This window comes from Centropristis striata, chromosome 16 (genome assembly GCF_030273125.1).
Source record: "Centropristis striata isolate RG_2023a ecotype Rhode Island chromosome 16, C.striata_1.0, whole genome shotgun sequence".
Classification (NCBI taxonomy): Eukaryota; Metazoa; Chordata; class Actinopteri; order Perciformes; family Serranidae; genus Centropristis; species Centropristis striata.
The window spans coordinates 14,487,500-14,506,678 of record NC_081532.1 but is presented as its reverse complement, the minus strand read 5'-3'; the positions used below and the strand labels follow the sequence as shown (position 1 = coordinate 14,506,678).

Below are 19,179 nucleotides of genomic sequence, written 5' to 3'. Positions count from 1 at the left end.
GGACACAGCTGACCTTTAGTATTTACTTCATACGTCACACAAACTCTGCAAAAATGTACAAACACTTTGCTGGACTGTTTGAGGAGTGAATATCATGCCTGATATCAAACCCATTTGTTGAATTTAGTAGAAACGGCAAAGTTATCATTAAATCGCAGAAATGTAAAGTGAGCAAGCCAAAAGTATTTCCTGTTTGTGATTGTATCCTGAGATCTCACCTGAGCTTGAAAACTGTTGCCATTATGAAAGCAAGCATCCCATCTAGTGTTAGAGTCTGGTACTGCAACTTCTGTTTTTAGTGAAACAAAGCACCAGGAAATTGACTTATTAAATTATTATTTTTAAAAGCATACATTACTATAGAAACTGTATGGAATTGCTTATTTCTGCTTTGGGGAAACTGTGGCGGTGAAGTTGATTATTATGGGCACAGACAAGCAAAAGGCCCAATCACCTCACTTGCACAGGAGCAAGACACAGAGTTTTATAGCTTTTTTTGTGGACATTTTATGTCTCTATGTAGCCCTTTGGCGTTCTTGTAGTTATTTTTTATGGTTGTTCTGCACTTTTTAGACCTTTTCTCTTTTGTTTTGTGTCTCTTTTCAGTCTTTTTGTGTCTCTGTGGTTATTTATCTTATTTTCATAGTTGGCTCCTTTATAGCTGTTTTGCATCTCTTTGTAGTTCATTTGGTCTCCATCTAGTCATTTTGTGTCCTTGTGGTCATTTTGAGTCTCTTTGAGAGAAATGCATTGGAAGGCCAGTGGGGCCCCTTGATCTGTGCCTAGTAGACCCCTTTCCATAATCCATCTATGTATTTGTTTGTATTTGATATCTTTGCTTGCAAGTGTGTTTTTCCCCTTTTTCCTGACATTGCTTAATGTAAGCAAAGAGCCTAGCAGGGAATACAAGCATATTTGGGATATATATACGGTATAGACTAAAGGTGCAGGTTACTGTAATTCTGTAGCTTTTTCATGTCACAGCACTGTGGTCAATTAACTTTTCTGAAGCATTCACTTCAATTTAAAGTAGAGAATAAGGCAAGGGAAGTAATTCTGGGAGATCTTCTCACAACCTTTTATTGCATTCACGTGAAGCCAAAAGTTAAGCATTTAAATGTGCATAAGTTTGTCTGAAGTATTTATTTTCTTTTTTTACCAAGTGATATTCTCAGCATCATTCCATGTCTGTGTTTGCTCATGAACAAAATGTTTTATTGCCCCTTGAGGGCAATTGTTTTTTTGCATGAGACTTATAAAACATCCTGCACATTAAAACCAGACATGCACTGCCATTAAAAAACAAAAACATCAACACAGCTTATTAAAAGAAGGCAAATGGGTCGAGTAAAGCTGACCTCTAAGAAGGTCAAAGGTCAGCTTCAGCTACAGAACAAACTACCATCGCTAAAGGAAACTAAACTTCAATATTGTTGTTCCCTCAAAAGTAAAACGCTGTCAGTGTGAAATTTATTGATTATGTTCAGGTGAACGTGGTGTAAATATTTATGTTGTACAAAATGAAATATGCTATGAACTAAACTCAGTAGTAGGCTAGAATCACAGAACTAACATTCATATTTCATGATACGTCAGCGATGTCAAACCTGATTACTCTCCTGTGATGACTTACATGTGTGAGTTCCTCTCCAGGTCAGTCTGCATTCCTTTGGCTCAGAGTTTTGTGACGTGGCTATTTTATCTCACTCCAAATGATCTTAAAGAGCATTTTCCTTGATGCCAAATTTACACCTGAACTCTGTGAGGTCTGCAAGCAGGGTGGTTATAAATCAACACGAGTGAAAACTTAAAAATACAGTAGGGCTGTGGAATAAATCTTATTTTAATCTTCGCATGTCCTCAGGCAGCTTAAAATGGTGGCAACAACAGGATACATGTGGTACTCAGAAATAAATCATTTTCATTTGTTCTGCAGCCAACTGTCCATGAGTTCTTTATCAACTTTTTTCCCCAGTCAATATGTGGGAGAACAGAAATATTTGTTTCCTAGTTTCCAATTTCTCATTCACATTCTTTCCAAAAAATACAGAATAAAATACATCGTAAACAGTAGAAGGCACTAGCACAAAGCATAAGAGCAGCATGCAAAAAGCCCTTTAAAATATTACAATCACTTGTCAAGTAATAATAACTTGGAAAAGACATTTGAAATTGCATCCAGTGCATATCAATGTGCATATGAGCTTATATAATTAGGTCTACATCTTAGTGCCAACTAAATGTGATTAGACTAAAACAAAAAAAGCACTGACTCCAATAATCAGGAAAATGAAGGTGTAGGTAGAGCTGCTTATCGAGTGAGATAACAGCGGGGAGGGCACTGAGATGGTGATTCCTGGCCTACATCGATAACAGTTTTCACCACAGAAGCCGCACGGGTTCATGTTGTGCAGAGTGGCTGAGTTGTATATTTTTGATGCTTTTCTTGCTGTGAGACAAGAAGAAAAATCACATGATGTTATGATAATTGGTTCATGACATGACCTGTGAAAATCATTCTGGCGTTGGTGTTGACTTTAGTTGGTGCAACATAAGACAAAGCAGACTTTAATGAAAGTGTACTCACTGGGTTCAGATGAGTCGTAAGCATGCACCATGGCATCCTGTACGTGGGCCACTTTGTAAAGCCTGATTACTGGCAGTCTGATGCAAACCTCTGACTTGTTAAGCTGCAAATGGAACCAGAAAAGCGCATGATAATGAAGTAAAACAATAAATATCTGTCACTTTAGTATGTTTTTCCAAAGTATTTGCTGTAGGAAAGGAGAGAAAAGTTAGCTATTAGTTAGTCAACTGACAAAGAGAACAGCTAAAAAAATATGCTGAATGTAGCACTACAAACACTAATAATGTATTTTCTCAGTCATAACCAAGACATTTATGAACATAAAATTATAAAAGCTAACTAACAAACATAGCTAGCTACAGTAGGCCCTATATCAGACTACTAGTTTGGTTTGTTAGCGAAGCCTAACTCTTAGCTAAGCTAACGGCTGTAGGCCATATCTTGTAGCTAGACTGCCTTTTTCATTTATAAACGTTATTTACATTTTAATTTTGCTTGGCCTCCACAGAACTTCTTCAGCTTATACAATGCATAGCCAACAAGACAGAACTGTAGTACGCCAAAGAAACAGTACTAATAAACATTCAACAAAAGACATGTAAAATATATGCCTTGTGAGATAAAAAATGTAAATGTAAGGATGCTAAGAAAGAACATTTGATGGCTCTGTTCACCACTGTGGGCACAGAGTTCATGTCCTCTGGCTGGGAGTGTGGGGGTTTAATGAACTGAAAAGAAGTTTGCATTTGAAAATGACACACAAATTACACATGGCAGATTTAAAAGATTATTCTGATATTGAACTTCAAATGGTTTGATTTTTGAAGTTTTCTGTAATCCTCCACCAAAACTATATTCTTGGCAGTGTGGTGAATGCTTTGAAACATAATTTAAACCATCAAGTGGAGAAATGAAAATATGAGAGAGGAATGTAAAGCATAACTGATCAATTCAATGAATAATACATTTTTAAAAATCTGATTTGGGCTGGTCAAAAATGTCTTCATCCCTGGTTTTTGGGCTCCATCTAATAAGATTGTTATACTTCTGGTTTGGCAAAATAAAACTACAATGTGGCCCAACTTAACTTTTCTTGCCTGACCATGAAATGATGAACCACTTACTGAACTGAGGTACAGGGTGACTTTTGCAGGCAGTATCTCCACCTTTCTGATAAGATCTGCTGGGGCAACAGCTGCAGGAGAGAGACTGAACCCACTGAGCATGCCCACATCCAGTATCACCATGCCTGTGTGAGATATCACCTGGCTGTTCTTTAAACTAGAGAGGACAAAAGCAAATGTCACAAGCCTGTTTTGCACGATTTTCTTCTCACATGCATGAAAATATGTCATAAATACAGTCATTTCACAATAAATGTTAAAACAATTACATACATTTGAATATGGGTCTATCTATGTTGTAATACTTACCTCATGCATATGGATATCTGCATGTGATTAAAGTCTCTTTCCTCAGTAACATCCACATCTAATGAGAAAGCCTCCTTGTCTTTGGCGTGCTGTGGGTCCTTTGAGAAAGCCTTGCTCTCCAGGTTGTAAAATATATTCATCTGGATGGATTTATGGAGATGTTGGGAAAATATTAAAACTCACATTTAGAGGCAAACAGCTTAACTTTACTGCCTGATACCCCAGCAGGAGATTATATAAGTCTGCAATGTAGATAATCAAGTTAAAACGCTTTAAGGTCACAAAAACAGTATCTGTTAAAGAGATCTCTCCATTCCATAATGCAGAAATCAAATAAAGATTGAATCTCTGTATTTGTTTACTTGTTTTGACATTAAAGTATTGAATTATGGAAAACAGGATATGTGGAAAAGGGGGTTTTGGAAAAGAGGACAACAGGTTGTAATATTGAAAAGATTAACCTTTCACCAAAGTTCTCCTCTGAGTGATACTATCTGCAGACGCTAAACGCAGACAGGACTCGAAGCTACAGTACAGTATGTGTTCCAGATGTTAATTGCTGGGAGTCCATTATCATGCTACATTAAAATTTTTGCTGTTTTGGTTTAGCATTGACAATGCTCTATATTGTGCTGGGTGAGGCTATCATGAACAGCTGCTGTGTTCAATTTATTCTGGTCATGCTCCAGTTGTTGCACCATTCTTTATGTTGACTTGAATACATTGGAGGTTTGAAAACATTACTACGTTGTGGGGGGTTGTTTGGAGGTTTGGTGTTACAGTTTCCTTTAACATTGATAGCTGTGAAAGCATCATATTGAAGGGATAGTTTGGATAATTTGAAATGAGGTTCTATGAGGCACTAATCAATAGTCAGTACCTCATACAACCCCACTTCAATAAATCCAAACCATTCCTTTAAAGATGCAAACAGTTATCACATCCATAATGGAATTAATGCACAGCAGTACAGCACAGGCAAAGAAAAACAGTAACATTGTTGAACTGTACCTGAAATATTGCAAATCCTCTTCCTTCCATGTATATGTTTAAGTGTATGTCTTTCTCAGCACTAATCTAAGAAAGATAGAAAAAGGAGGAAAATTAAGAAAGTCGAGGATGACGGCCTCACATAAAATATCCAATATACCAGAAATTTGTGAAGCATTGGATTCTGTGCATGTGGTGTATTACCTCTCGGCTCTCATAGGTCAGAAAGTTGGTGGAGTTGATGTAAAATAGTGACACAAACGAGGATGCCGGGGCAGATATGTTGAACCTGAGGTCGATGGCGCTGGCCCCGCTGATGGCAGCGTAAGAAGCCAGAGCCTGGAGAGCCACTACTGTGTCCTGAGGAAGAAAAGGGTAAAAAAAAGTCACATTATAAATCATTTGCTGCAGAATAAAGGGCTATTATTGCAATATGATACCACATTTGGCTAAATCTGGTCTTGTGTCATAGTTAAATATCAGTTTCTCAAGCAACAAAAGCATGTGTAGTGTCACCTGTGTCGCACCAAAGCCTCCTAGGTGGTTTCTCTGCTTGCTTAACCATTTCATCTGATCAAAGCTCTCCTCCAAGCTGCCACGCCTAAAATGAGCCAGCAGCACATAAGAGGTCATCTCGATCTGCGCCGAGCGCTGCTGGCCGTCATGTGACTCCAGGCCACCTGAGGATGTCCACATCATGGCTCCATCTTTGGAAAAAAATTCAATCTAATTCAAATCTAATTACACACAAGGTGCTAAAACACATTCAAAAGTGTTGATTTTTTTTGCTGCTGCTCTTCTGGATCTGAGGAGCTTTAAGAACCATGACAAACATATTTTGTGGATAGATTTAAAATTCCACCCACAACCAAAAAACTGTTCTAGCACTTGACCAGATGGTGGCACAATACAGTAACTTCCTTAAAATTACCAGACTTAGTAGCCACATGATTGTAAAAATTCATTCTTAAAAGTGGCAGCCTGTAAAACAATGATTATTAATTCATTATGGGTGGCTACAGCAACATGTTTTACAATTAATCCTCTGGTTCTTTAATCATTGGAGGTTAAAACCTTTACAACCTCCCCTGACTTCTAGTCATTTGCAAATGTGCCATGCAGCAAAATTTTAGTTTTTTCGCCACAATTATTAGGACAATCAATACTCAGATGTTGCATACACGGTATATATATTAGTTTAATCTGAAGCTTGACATAAAGGTTCCTTTAATATTTAATGTCATGGTGCCAAATTCCTGTTAAATTCAAACTAAGGTGATGCTAACGCCAAAACAGTTTTCAGTCCAACATCTGGTCACACTTCAGTGTATGTCTATAGTGTCAGTTTAATAGGATGTAATGCACCGACTTCTGGTATAACCCACAATAATAAGACCAAGAAGGCATAAAGTAGAAATATGACTTTTGGGCATCCCTGAACATAAAACAACCTTTACTAAATTACCTCTGTAGTCGGCTCTCCTGCTGAGCTCATCCAGGGCAGTACGAGCCCCAGGATTATTAGCCAGAGCCAAAGCATAAGCCACCAGACACAGGCTGTAGTTACTCACAACTCCACTGGACATTTTGTCTTCCAGGTATGTCAGAGCCAGAGACACATTGCCCGGGTACATCTCCTTCACACAGAGAAACCAGACAAAAGAGAATTACTGCCAAGTGACCTATTTTCCTCATTTACTGTATATGCGGTACTTGTATTTAATATGCGCTAGTGTTTGTAAGAAATTTGAAAATATCAAACTTCCTCTACTGAAATACACAAATAGTCTGGAATAGTCTGTTTGGTTTTTGCTGGTTTTAATGCTCAAATGTACTCTGGTGCGGACCAAAGAACAGAACTCTGGTCCTCTAAAAAACGTAGGTCTCGGTTCGCTTCAAAGTGCACCAGAGTTTGGTTTACTGCAGGTGAGAACTAAAAGAAGGAAGCAAACCAAAACACAGCACATTCTGGGAAGAATTTGGGTGGAAATTTAAGAATCAACATCAGTAGCAGGCTTGAAAAATGTCTCATGGACAGACGTGGTTTAATGATCAAGTAAAGGTTCTTATCAAAAAATGGTCAGACAATCACATAACACCGTTGCTTTTGGCTACACACAAAAACAAGTAAATCTACAAATTATTTAGCAACAGGTGGAGGCTAATGGATTCAACTGCAAAGCGGATCAATACTGCAGAAAAGTGATAAAACTCAACAACAATACAATAAAGTCTGCGATTTTAATCTCTTTCCCTCACATATTCTGTCCAATAGACATTTGCTTACAATGCTGGGTGCTCTTGATAAAGCACAGTGTGAAGGCAAAGCAAACTAAATGAAAAATGCAACAATGCTGCAACTTCAATACTGGATTACCACCAGACTTCATATGTGAAAGCGGCCTAACTCACCACATAGCTCTTGTCCTCCAGCAGTGCCATCAGAACATAGGCAGTGAGAGCCACTGGACCATTATCCAGTTCTTCCTGCATCTCTGTGTGGATCAACATGCCCACCTCACTGAACTCTCCCTGGGGCCCCTGGTGTTTCAAAAGCCACGTCACGGCCCTGGTCAGGACACTCTGGTCTATCTGAATGTAGGGCTGAGCCTGGAGGAAGCACCGCAGCACGAAGGCTGTCAACCTGGAACCACGGGAAGTAGAAGGAGCATAAGAGAAAGCAAATTAAAGCTGTTTTTTTACACGAATAGCTGCACCTAGTTTATGTAACACAGTAGCCTATATTTTTTTGCCATCACATCAGTGACTTACCATATGCTACCAGAGGGGTCGCTGTCTCCTAAAGCACTGAATGAACCATCCTGTCTTTGGTACCGCAGTTGTCTCTGATATCCTTACAGCAGAAAAAAGAAACAAGTTTGCAACTTAATTTAATAAGGCATCATTGAAAAGATGCACTATAACATCTTACTGGCACATGGAAGGCTGCTTACCTTCCATCATGTACCCCAGAGCCCTGCTCTTGATCCCTTGATTGTCCCCTACTGCCCTGTCCATGTACTGGAGAACATAAATACTGGGAGCAAAGTGGATCATGTTCTGGTCCCCACAACCACGAGGCATGTCAAGCAGAGAATCCAAGTTGTGGATGGACAGGGCCAAGATATCACCTGTTTAAAGCAATACAGGAGGGGACGAGGAGGGATATAACTGTTACACACAAATAGGTTTTAGATTGGACAGACCTAATATAACCTTTCCCAGCTTTAACCACAGTACTACATACAACGATTAAATAATCTTATCCCCTGTGGATCCATTTAAACAGTGCTCCACAATACAGCAGCAATGCCTCTAAAGGAACCAGGAAAATAGCATCTATTTGTGCCACAAGCAAAAATGAGAAAATGACTTAATCTGGTGGAAAAACTACATTTTGATTTCAGGGCTATGATGAAACCTGATCTAATAGAATGCTTTGTTTATGCTGTAATGGCCGTGGAATCAAAACTTGTGGTTTTAATGGGTTTCAATGGGGACATTTTTGTCCTTATGGGTCTGAGTGTCTGTATTTGGGCCATACAGTTTATTATAGACGTATCATTGGAGCTGAAATTGAAAGGCCAAAATTTGAAACACACCCTTGCAAAAATCTATGCATTAACACAGCCAAAAAAATAATAAAAAAATGAAATGTCTCTGGTGATGCACAAGAGTTAAACTTACATATGAAAGAATGGGGAATAAACTATAACACCATTACAAGCAGGAAGCTCTACTAGTGACAAAAATGCACCCTTCACATTTGCCCGACCTTTATTAAATCTCAGTATCACAACAAGGAAAGAAACCATAAATTTGGCTCCAACTGAGGAAAATACTGAAGCTTGCTTTTCTACCATGACGAATGCCCAACATCCCCCAACCTGAGTGGAGCCAAGCCAAACAGCCTGACAGCTGCTCAGAATCTGCCCACCATAAACATTCCTGTTTTATGTCCATCTTTCCCATTTTTTTTTCAACATTCAGTACCTAAACGTTTCAGGACATAAACCTAAGCTCACCATCTATACACAAAGGAAAATGCGGGCACATATTACACATGCCTAATTGACTAAAAGTAAACATTAAAAGCACTCAGATGGAACTGCCACTGGCACAACAGGGAGGAGAAAATCGTAGACGTACCAACCAATGCCATATGGACCCTCTGGCTGTCCGCTACCACATCTGGTGGAAAGGGGAAGGAGACGGACCTGGAACTGTTGTGTTTCTTTGCTGCCATCTCCAGGAACAGAGTCTCTGAGAAGGACAGTTCAACTCCCTCGGGCTTCGGGAACATGGAAATAATTCACCGTTGTAGGATTAACTAATGCCACGTTGCATTTCTGAATACCTTTTTTTTACTGGGACATCACATGCAAATGGATATTATCCAATGTTTCCATCATACCACACCTTCACAAGCACTGTGCCAACACGGCTGACTGAGGCCCCTGCTGAGACGGCGTCCACAGATATTTCCACCTCGCCCAGAGACACAAGCCTTATAGGGAACAGCGCTGCAGCAGACACATGACTTCCTAAGGTGAGTCTTTGGGCATTTACCACTGAGATGTCCCCATTGTCTGCCAAAACAAACTCAAAGGCCTCACTATGTGCTAGCAGCACTATGACCTGTGAAGAGAAACATATGGGAACAAAGCACAAGCCTTTAAAACAAAGAACACTGTCTGTGACCCATAAATGACACTAATAAATAATCTGTCAGGGACTTTGTTGGATTGATTAACCAGTTTTATTTTAACCAGAATATTCCACAAATGTTGTCGTTCATACCTCTATGTCGTGATCTAAATGGTTGATGATGTTCACCTCCAGCACAATCTCCTCCCCTCTGATGAGGTATGGCGGGACATCCAGAGACAAGGAAAAATCTTTGAACACAGTCAGCTGTGAATGAGAGAACATAAACCAAGGTTGCAAGTTATAATTAGACAGTTCATACTACTCAAAATGTGCTGTTGAGTTCTCTAAACTAGATTAGGTTCAATTTATTTCCAAGAAAAGTTGTGTAGCATGGTCACATTGATAAGTGGATGTGGCCATTATGATGTCCCCCACTGGTTGGAGGACTACCATTTTGAAGCCCTCAGTTTGACATTTATGGCCTTCGCCAGCTTGTTTTTTTGGAGGCAGAAGTGCCCATATTTGGGCAAAAGGGGAGGATGCAAATGTATCAGCTAATGCTAGTGCTAGCTAGCTATTTTAGTTGGCAAGGTTTATTGCCAACTAAGATAGATAGCTAACTAGTGTATAAGGCATAATTTAAAATGACCGACCAATCTTTCATGAACTGAAAATACACTGTTAAAAGGTCAAAGTTCTAAGAAGAAACCAGCAGTGCACCATGGTAGAACTCAATCACAAAGTAGCCACAGCCTTAAGCTGCCTGATTTTTCGTCTATTTTACTCTAAATTGGATCATAATTTACAGAATGAACATCATGCTGTGAAGAACAAGACTTGAAACTAGCCATTGAGATGACAAACTCATTAGGAAAATGTTTACTGAACTAATAAAATAAGTGAGAAGTAGGGTATTTTTCTCATCAGACTTCTTTTTTCTCATCAGACTTCTTTTTGTGGAGTTGCCCCCTGGTGGCCATTAGAAATAATGCAGATCTCAGGCACAACATCCTTTGAAATAATCCAATTTCTGGCAAATGCACTCTCTAAACTTGATAGTCATCACTGATATATAGAGGCACATAGTGAGTAATTAGTTACCTTTTGTGGCACAGGAGTGAAGCCCAAACCCAGGTTGTCTGACATCACCAGTGCAAGAGCTCTCAAAGAGGTAACACCATCTGGCACTGTTATTTCCTCACTTGTCCATGTTTTACCACTGATAGAAATGACAGACAAAGCATAACACTGAATTTATTTAGCAGAGTTTGTCCTTAATGTGGCTTTGAAGTCATGTGTGCTAACATATATTTGACAATGTTGATCACTCATTTGAAATACCTGACATTTCCAGCATATGGACCTTTTAGCACTCACCTAACACCAATGTCAAACCACAGCAAGGATTCAGAGGCATCCATCCAATGGCTCCAGTACTTCTCTATCACAAGGACATCTCCTTCTTAAAACCCCCAGAGAAAAGAGAGATCAGAGGAAGCTCAGACTGTACAAACATCTGAAGTATGAAGATTAAATCCAGTACTGTGGAAATGGTGGGACCAATCCAATATGCTAAAACGGCCACAAGAGGGACTCAAAATAGAAAGTAGATGTCATATAAAAAGGATCACAGTGATTTAGTGTGTTATTTATTATCATACCATTTTTAGGTCCTTCCAGCTGCTTTTTCTTATATAGTCTAGTATTGGTCAGCATCCAAATACAGCATGTCTGTGAGAAAGATGAAAAAGATTATAATAGAATTATGGCTATAAACAGTTTTTGGCTGTTACCCAGCTTGTAGTGAGAGGTCTACTATCAAACCAATGAAAATTGGGTCAGGTCTTGGCAGGTGATGTAAGGTGTAAAACAGTCTCTTCATTCTACCAGACACAATGCATGGCGCCAGTGCTTGGGTGATGACAAAAGGTCATCCTAATAAAGCCCACTGCGGTGAAGCTTTGTTTACTCCCATCTTGCATCCATCGATAACCCTCAGGTCACGCACCCAACGCACTAGAGTTACCAACTGTTAGAAAGAGCAGAGTCATCTCCTAACAAAGCAGACAGATGAGTTACATCCAGACTAACCGGTTTAGTGGTCACACACTGAATGTTCATACAGTATCTAACTGGGAAAAACATGTCCAGAAAGAATTTCTAACAGATTAGGGAGCGGTGGTGCTTTGTAATTAAGTGGACAAAATATTAATGAAGAAATCTGACACTTTCTAAACAAGTGACTTTCTGAAGGAGGTTCACAGGAGATTACATTTCAGATGATATTTTGCTCTTTTGTCTGAATATATACAGGGTGTTTGTTGTATGTACTCAGTGGTTATCAAAGTTTTTAATCACATTGCATTTGTGTATTTCAGGTACCCTACAAGAGAAGGCACAATGTGTATCATGGTTTACTGAAACAAAATCAGATAAGCAGAATCAGCGAACCTACAGAACTAAGTATGGAAGAGAGCCACACTGCAAAAAAGGGGTGTCTAAAAAAAAGATAAAAACACTAAATCCGAGGGAAATTATCTTGCTGCATGGACAGAAAATTTCACTTGACAAGATTTCTTCAATTAAGATTATTGAATCTAGAAATAAGCATGTTTTATGCTTAAAATAAGAAAATTAACACTTAAAACAAGATAATTGAAGCAGCAAGCAGTGATGAACAGGCCCAAGCAGAGTTCACTGCAAATTATTTGTTTCTTACCAAGATAAAAAAAAACCTTTAGATTTAGAAGTGTTACATAATTTATCTTGTTTTAAGAGTTAATTCTTAATTCTTAATTAATCTTAATTTAAGAAATCTTGTCAAGTGAAATTATCTGTCCATGCAGCAAGATAATTTCCCTCAGATTTAGTGTTTTTATCTTTTTTTTAGACACCCCTTTTTTGCAGGGTGCCATCATGTCTGTCAATTTGTGCATGGCACATGAAATTTATGGAGACAGGGATAAAGCTTGGATAAAGAGACGACCCCATCCTAACCAACTAATGGTGCCCATGTAGAGGTGTATTAAATGAGGCAAAAAACGTCAATATCTACTCCTCATTTTGTAATAATTTCCACATATGTGTCTGTTCATTTGCTTTTGTAATATTTTTATTATTATTATATCTATTATTTTTTTACTTTATGGTCACCCTGTACACTTTTACAACTTTAGGCTTTGCATAATTAAAACTGATTGTCATACCTGCTCCACTTCTACATCAAGTTCAGCCTGCAGAGCCTCATCATGAGCTTTCAATACCACGATTCCAACCCTGGATCTGGGCTCAGGAGCAGTCAGGGTGAGCGATACCTGCTCACCTGGCTGGGCTTTGTCTCTGTTCCAGCTTAGAGACACCTGAAGAAAGCAAACGCACAAATAATCACAGACATGTGTGGGAGAATTATGCACCTTATTAGAATAATATGATAAATAAAATAAATTAAAGTACATAATGTTGGTTGACTGGTATGTGCGCGGTGTCACTGGTGACCTCTCCGTCAGAGAGGATGCAGTAGACGGTAACACGAGCCTCTGGGGACCAGGACACTGTTGGGGTCAGAGTAAAGGAGGAGGAAGTTTCTGTCCCAGCATCCACCACTTGACCTCTTGAGCTCACCTGGAAGTGCAACAATAAAAGTATTTGTTCTTTGCATTTAATCACAGGTAGGTCCAATATTGAAGAACTAACTATTAAAAATGTAAATATCTTTAACAAAATACAGTAGTGTTCAAAATAATAGCAGTCCAATGTGACAATGTGAATGAATCCAGGTTTTTAGTAATTTTTTTGAACACACCCCTTTCAACTAATTGCCCGATTTCACAGCCTTAAGAGTGTGCATATCAAGAATGCTGGGTCTTGTTGGTTTTCTGAGAATGTACCGCACCTACTGGTACCTTGTTTGACATGTAGCAATAAAAATTATACTAAAAACCTGGATTAATCTGGTTAGTCACATTGGACTGCTATTATTTTGAACACTACTGTATTTACATTTTAAATAACAAAATTGGTAAAGGCAAGTAACACAACAGCTAGAACAGTCTGGTAAGTTCAGAAAATTACTGTAATACAGCCTATAAAACCAGTAAAAAACAACAACATGTGTGTCATATTACTGTATTATATGTGTATGTGATGGAAAAAATGTTTCTCATGAGGAATGAGGAGGAAAATGGGAGAAATAGATCAGCTTCACAGCAAAAATGACGATGCTATTATACAAAGTTCACCAGCACTCTTTCTGCATGGTTCTTTATGTAGACATGTGATATGTCAGTACTGCAGCAAAGTCAATTGTAGGTTGTTTTTTGCAGATTAATTGGGTGCATTATTAGGCATATTAGACCAAACATACCACAAAATGAAGCTTTGTTAGTTCAAAGGTGCTCCTAACGTCTATTGGAAGAGGTGATCCAATCTGAAAGTTAAACATGTTCTGCAGATTATGTATTGGGTGCATAAACTAATGCATTTCCATTTATGATGGTACCAAATATGTCTTTAGAGCTACCTGTGCAGGTAGAGTAATTGGAGAGATCTGAATGTATGAGCCACTTGAAGAGGAGTAGTTGTTGTAGACAGTAAGAGTCTCCTCACTGGATTGGAATCTTGCCTGAATAGAAACACAATTAACAAGATTTCTTTGTCAAAAATAAAGTAAAGTATCTCTGTTTTTGATATTTTCTTGCATTTTCCTGGGGTCATTTTCTTGATAATAAACATGTAATCCTTCTGTACTGAAACTACTCATCTTACATACAACGAAACTGCCGAACACTGTTGTCCCAGAGGACCAACACTCCAGGAACTGTAAATCAAAACACTAACCCAAATAAAAAGCATATCAACTTTATCCTGTAATTCAAACTGAATATGGATTTCCCCGTCCTCCGGCACTGGAAGAGTCAGAGTCGTAGGTTCGGCTTTCACTGTGGATGTTTGCTCAGTGACTTCAATCACAGCAGAGTGCATCAGAGCCTGAGAGCTGAGCGGCTTTCTGTCATATCTAGAGATCTTTAACTGTGGAGAGGAAGCAGAAAATAAAGTTAGCTCAGTTTTAAAATAGATAAACAGAATAAAAATAATTCACTCACTTTTGTGGAGAAGTGTAAAGACGGCTTCAGTGTAGGTGGGAAATCGTGGAACTGAAGCTGGAATGTGTTCGCCATGAGGTGGACTTCGACCGTCTTGTTCACTTTAAATCCTTTTGTGACAAGAGATGATGTAACAGAGGGGTTTGAAGGTGCAAATGGGATGCAAAAATGAACATAGTTTTAATATCTTTTAATATCTCACCTGTGGAGCTGTCGGTAACACAGGCATCAACATGCACATGGCTGCTAATTCCTTGAAGCAGATATTTGCTGAAGACAAACTGTGTTGACCCATAGATCTGAAAAACAATGGTCCAAAGTTAGCCATTCCTGTTTAGCATGCATGTACTTTAACTGTTAATGCAACAAAGAGGCGACTTGTAGTGGCAATTATTTTATAATCGGAAAAAGTGCAATAAACCTCACCTCTTTATTTTGTGTGAGGGGGAATTGAGAGGCTGCATCAGACAGCTGAGTGATGGAGACGGCTAGTGTTCCGTGTACTGGTTGTCCACTGTGGTAACTAGAGGAAACAGAAAAGTACCACTTTCTTAACATACAGTCATGGAAAAAAAATATTGGACCACCATTGTTTTCTTCAATTTTATGTTCATTTAAATGCCCGCTTCAACTAAAGGTACATTTGTTTGGACAAATATAATGATAACAACAAAAGTAGCTCATAGGAGTTTAATTTAAGAGCTGATATGTAGCCATTTTCCATGGTTTTCTTGATAATTATATCAATATATATAGATTATATTAGTCAAGAACAAGAAATTCGTATGATTTATTTGCAGGAGTTAATTAAACTCACAGTGCTCTCACTGATCCTGTGATGTCATCTCCAATGAGGACCTGTGAAGGCGTCTTCAGCAGAACTTCAAAGGGAGTGTGCTCTGCAAGAGCAGTCAGCAAAACCACACAAATTAAATTAAGTATGTGTCCACAGAGTGGCTTAACTTGAGAGGAAAAGTCAGAAGGATTCTTTCTCTGGGGGCTAGAACCTGACCGATATATAGGGATTGATACTGATAATGAGGGGGGAAATTCATCTATAACCAATATGGCAGGTGATTATTTAGGCTGGAATGAAAATAAACCTTTTTTATGAGGCTTGTGCACCGATTTTTCACCACTCTGCAAAGTGAGCTACTTTCTCAAACATAAAACTAATTGAGAAAATAAGTCAGTTTCAGTCAATTGCTGACTATTTAAAAAACATCACGCAAAGCAATGTTTTGCTGCATTATATATTGTGTAAAAAAAGTTCCTCTAACGGCACATATCGGACAACATAAACACTGATACGATAGACTGATAGGCCAATATCGGCCGATATTATCAGTCAGCTGATATACAGTACTGTGTAAAAGTCTTAGGCAGGTGTGAAAAAATGTCTAAAAGAATTAATGCTGGTTTGGAGGCACAGAGTGGTCACACCAAATATTTGATATATATTTGAGATTTCAAATCAATATTTGATTTAGATTTTTCTTCTGTTTACTCACTTTGCATTTTGTTAATTGATAAAAAATAAACAATTAACATTTCTATTTTTGAAAGCATTCTTATTTCACAGTATTTTATCAAACCTGCCTTAAACTTTTGCACAAAACTGTATATCTGTCAGGCTCTACTGGGGACTATGAATCTCTGTACCAAAATGTAATAGTAAAACATACTAATGCAATAAACTGATGGCTCAATTACCGTACTGCTCCACAATGAATGTTTTCTCATCAGTCATTCCCTGTAGAGAGGAGGATGAGAGATGTTTTTCTTATCTAATTCAAACAGTAGTATTTTGTTGCAGTATGTAACATGCTGTATGTTGTACAAAAGTAAAGACATTTCTTAATTTCAGCCCTACATTCACTTTGGTTGTGACCGCCCACTGTCCAAGAGGAGCCGCCTGGGACAAACTGAATTCCCGCAACACAATCCCCAGATCCCCAGTGGACTCCCACCGTTCGACAACGTTCCCACTGGGATCCTGAGAGACAAAAGAACGTCAGTCAGCCTTCCCACCGCCACACAATACCTGGCGCAAAAAGCCATCCAACTCCTCCGCCTTTGTTGTTGCTTTCACACAGAATACATACCTGTACAGAGATATCCACTCTGCCTTTGTACGGATGGTTATCCAGCTGAACAAAAACAGTTCTGACTTTGACGGTATCTCCTGGTTGGTAGCGTGATCTGCTGGTGTGAGTGAAGGTTGAGACATTCCTGAGGCTGTAGCTGAGGGTGGTGATGTTGGTGAAAATGAGACTGTCCTCTCTGTAACCTCTCACCGTAAAGTTTAAGGGGGAATTGTGGGATATGGATCCAACAATCTGGAGTGAAGGTACAAGCATTTTAGACACATTAACGTATTAAATCTTTTATAGTGAACATATTGAAACTACATGGTCGCCCATAAAGTTGGAATAATTTTGTTTTCAGGCATAATCCTCTCTTAATTGTGATTTCATTTTCATTGGGAGAGATTGATTAATAACGTTTTGAGAAGACATACACGTTATCTGTCAAGAATAAATCACATTGGCACAATCATTTCATTGAAAGAGGTAAAAAAAATATTTTATTCCAACTTTATGGGTGACCGTGTATAAGTGAATGATTATTTAAACCATATTTTATTTTCTCTATTTCTAATACACATTAACATGTAATTGACAATCATATAAAGTAATAACATGAATACAAAGTAATGAAATGTACAGCTTCCCTATAAACTGAATTTTATTGAAGTTTCAAAAGACACTACAGTTGTTTCAAACTTTTTCTCTAAATTACAGTAAAAATCGAATCACTAACTGAAATACAGTTCAATACAGTAAAGTGTGCCTGCTGTGTAGCTTCTTGTAGTTATAATTATAAGCATAAAACTGTGTTGTGCTGTTTACGAATAACACCAGTAATGTAAATTATCAACTAATACACAACTTGGTGATGGTTTTATAGCCAGGGCTCAACTGGGCAAGTTTAACACCATGTGAGGCTAGTAAAAATCTGACTTTGGGCAAGTAGATATCTGTTCTTTTAACAGTACTTTTTAACTTTTTCTCCCATGTTTATGTTTCAAAACAACCACTGTAAGCAGACGTCTTTATTACTATGAACAAATGATTAAAACAGCATTCGTACAGGAATGACTGTGTCCCAAGCACTTTGATCCATATAAAGGGTTGATCACAATAAGCGGTTTCCATTATATTATTTTATCATTTGTAAGAAATAAACAGATTTCATACTCACAGGAGGGAGTGTGAGGATCTTGGTCAAACCTTAGAGACAGAATGAGACTTTAGTCGTCTAAAAAAAGTCAAAAAATAATTATGCAAATCAACCCATAATTGCTTTGTAACTGCAGTGTCACCTCCTTGGAAGTCCTCTGTCTGGGCTATTTTGATGTTGCCGTGTGCCACCTCGGCCGTCACCCTGCCAGAGAAGTCAGCGAGGACAGTGACAGCCAGCGGAGTGGGCGTCCCAGCATGCAACACCTCTGGACCTGAGATCAGAAACAATGTTCTGGTAGAAAGAGGAGGAATGGCTTGTTATTGACTAGTGAAACAACTTTGAGGATGAGAGAAATACAGTATTAATACAGAAAAAAAAAAAAAATATATATATATTATCAAGTAATAAGGCATTGTTCTCGCTTTAGATCCGGTAGTTGCAAAAAGCATAGTTAACTTATAATAGATGAGCAATAAAGTATATTTTAATATCAATAAGCAAACAAAATAAGATTAATAAAGGCATGGCAAAGACATAATGGGTGGGTCTTGGGTGTTTGTAATGCCATTATTAACACTTATATAAGCTTATAAACACACAATAATGTTAATAAGCATCTTGTAAGGACTTACAAGGGCCTTATTACTTGTTAATCAATGGTTACTACAAGGACCTTAATATAAAGCGTTAGCATATATATATTAATCACTTCTCTTACCTGGATGAATCCTGAGTGGAACCAGGCACGGCACAACACACAACTCCCACACACACGAGCAGAGTCCAGATCCCTTCCATGCTTCGCCACACGTTCAGGTTAAAACACCAAACTGACAGCGACCGCTTCATAAAGTGACCTATGTGTTACGAAACCCCACCTCCTGTCCAACCACCAATGCCTCACGGGGCCGCACACACCAGGAAACACACACATATTATCACACATATATTCTTTGTCACACACAAAGGAAAACGTGGAGTGGGGGGTTCTTCACACACTCTTAACGCCTTTGCCCAGGGGGATGCGTCTCATCTGTCTATTCAGGGTCTGACAATTCCCACTCCTGTCCAAAGCACACAGAGAGAAAGATGTTCTGGTGTCACTGAATCCATACTGAGAAGAAAATACGTCTTGAATGTCAGGAGGAACACAACCCTCCATGCAATGTGT

General features: G+C 38.6%; 1 protein-coding gene across 1 annotated transcript; it reads right to left on the bottom strand.

Annotated features, from left to right (window-relative positions):
• Positions 1 to 1,812: 1,812 nt before the first annotated feature.
• LOC131987696 (CD109 antigen-like) lies at positions 1,813 to 18,806 on the bottom strand. Its single transcript, XM_059352543.1, has 32 exons — positions 18,727 to 18,806; positions 18,148 to 18,299; positions 18,027 to 18,055; positions 16,868 to 17,101; positions 16,636 to 16,758; positions 16,476 to 16,515; positions 15,580 to 15,661; positions 15,189 to 15,285; positions 14,965 to 15,061; positions 14,763 to 14,872; positions 14,497 to 14,688; positions 14,180 to 14,281; positions 14,024 to 14,086; positions 13,114 to 13,281; positions 12,867 to 13,019; positions 11,322 to 11,391; positions 11,038 to 11,122; positions 10,762 to 10,879; positions 9,811 to 9,924; positions 9,430 to 9,648; positions 9,160 to 9,301; positions 7,965 to 8,141; positions 7,783 to 7,864; positions 7,423 to 7,654; positions 6,476 to 6,647; positions 5,527 to 5,717; positions 5,215 to 5,370; positions 5,032 to 5,097; positions 4,021 to 4,160; positions 3,712 to 3,868; positions 2,588 to 2,690; positions 1,813 to 2,449 (listed from the first exon to the last, which is right to left on the bottom strand). The coding sequence occupies exons 1-32, from the start codon at positions 18,804 to 18,806 to the stop codon at positions 2,247 to 2,249; spliced, it is 4,149 nt and encodes a 1,382-aa protein (XP_059208526.1). The 3' UTR covers positions 1,813 to 2,246.
• Positions 18,807 to 19,179: the final 373 nt, after the last annotated feature.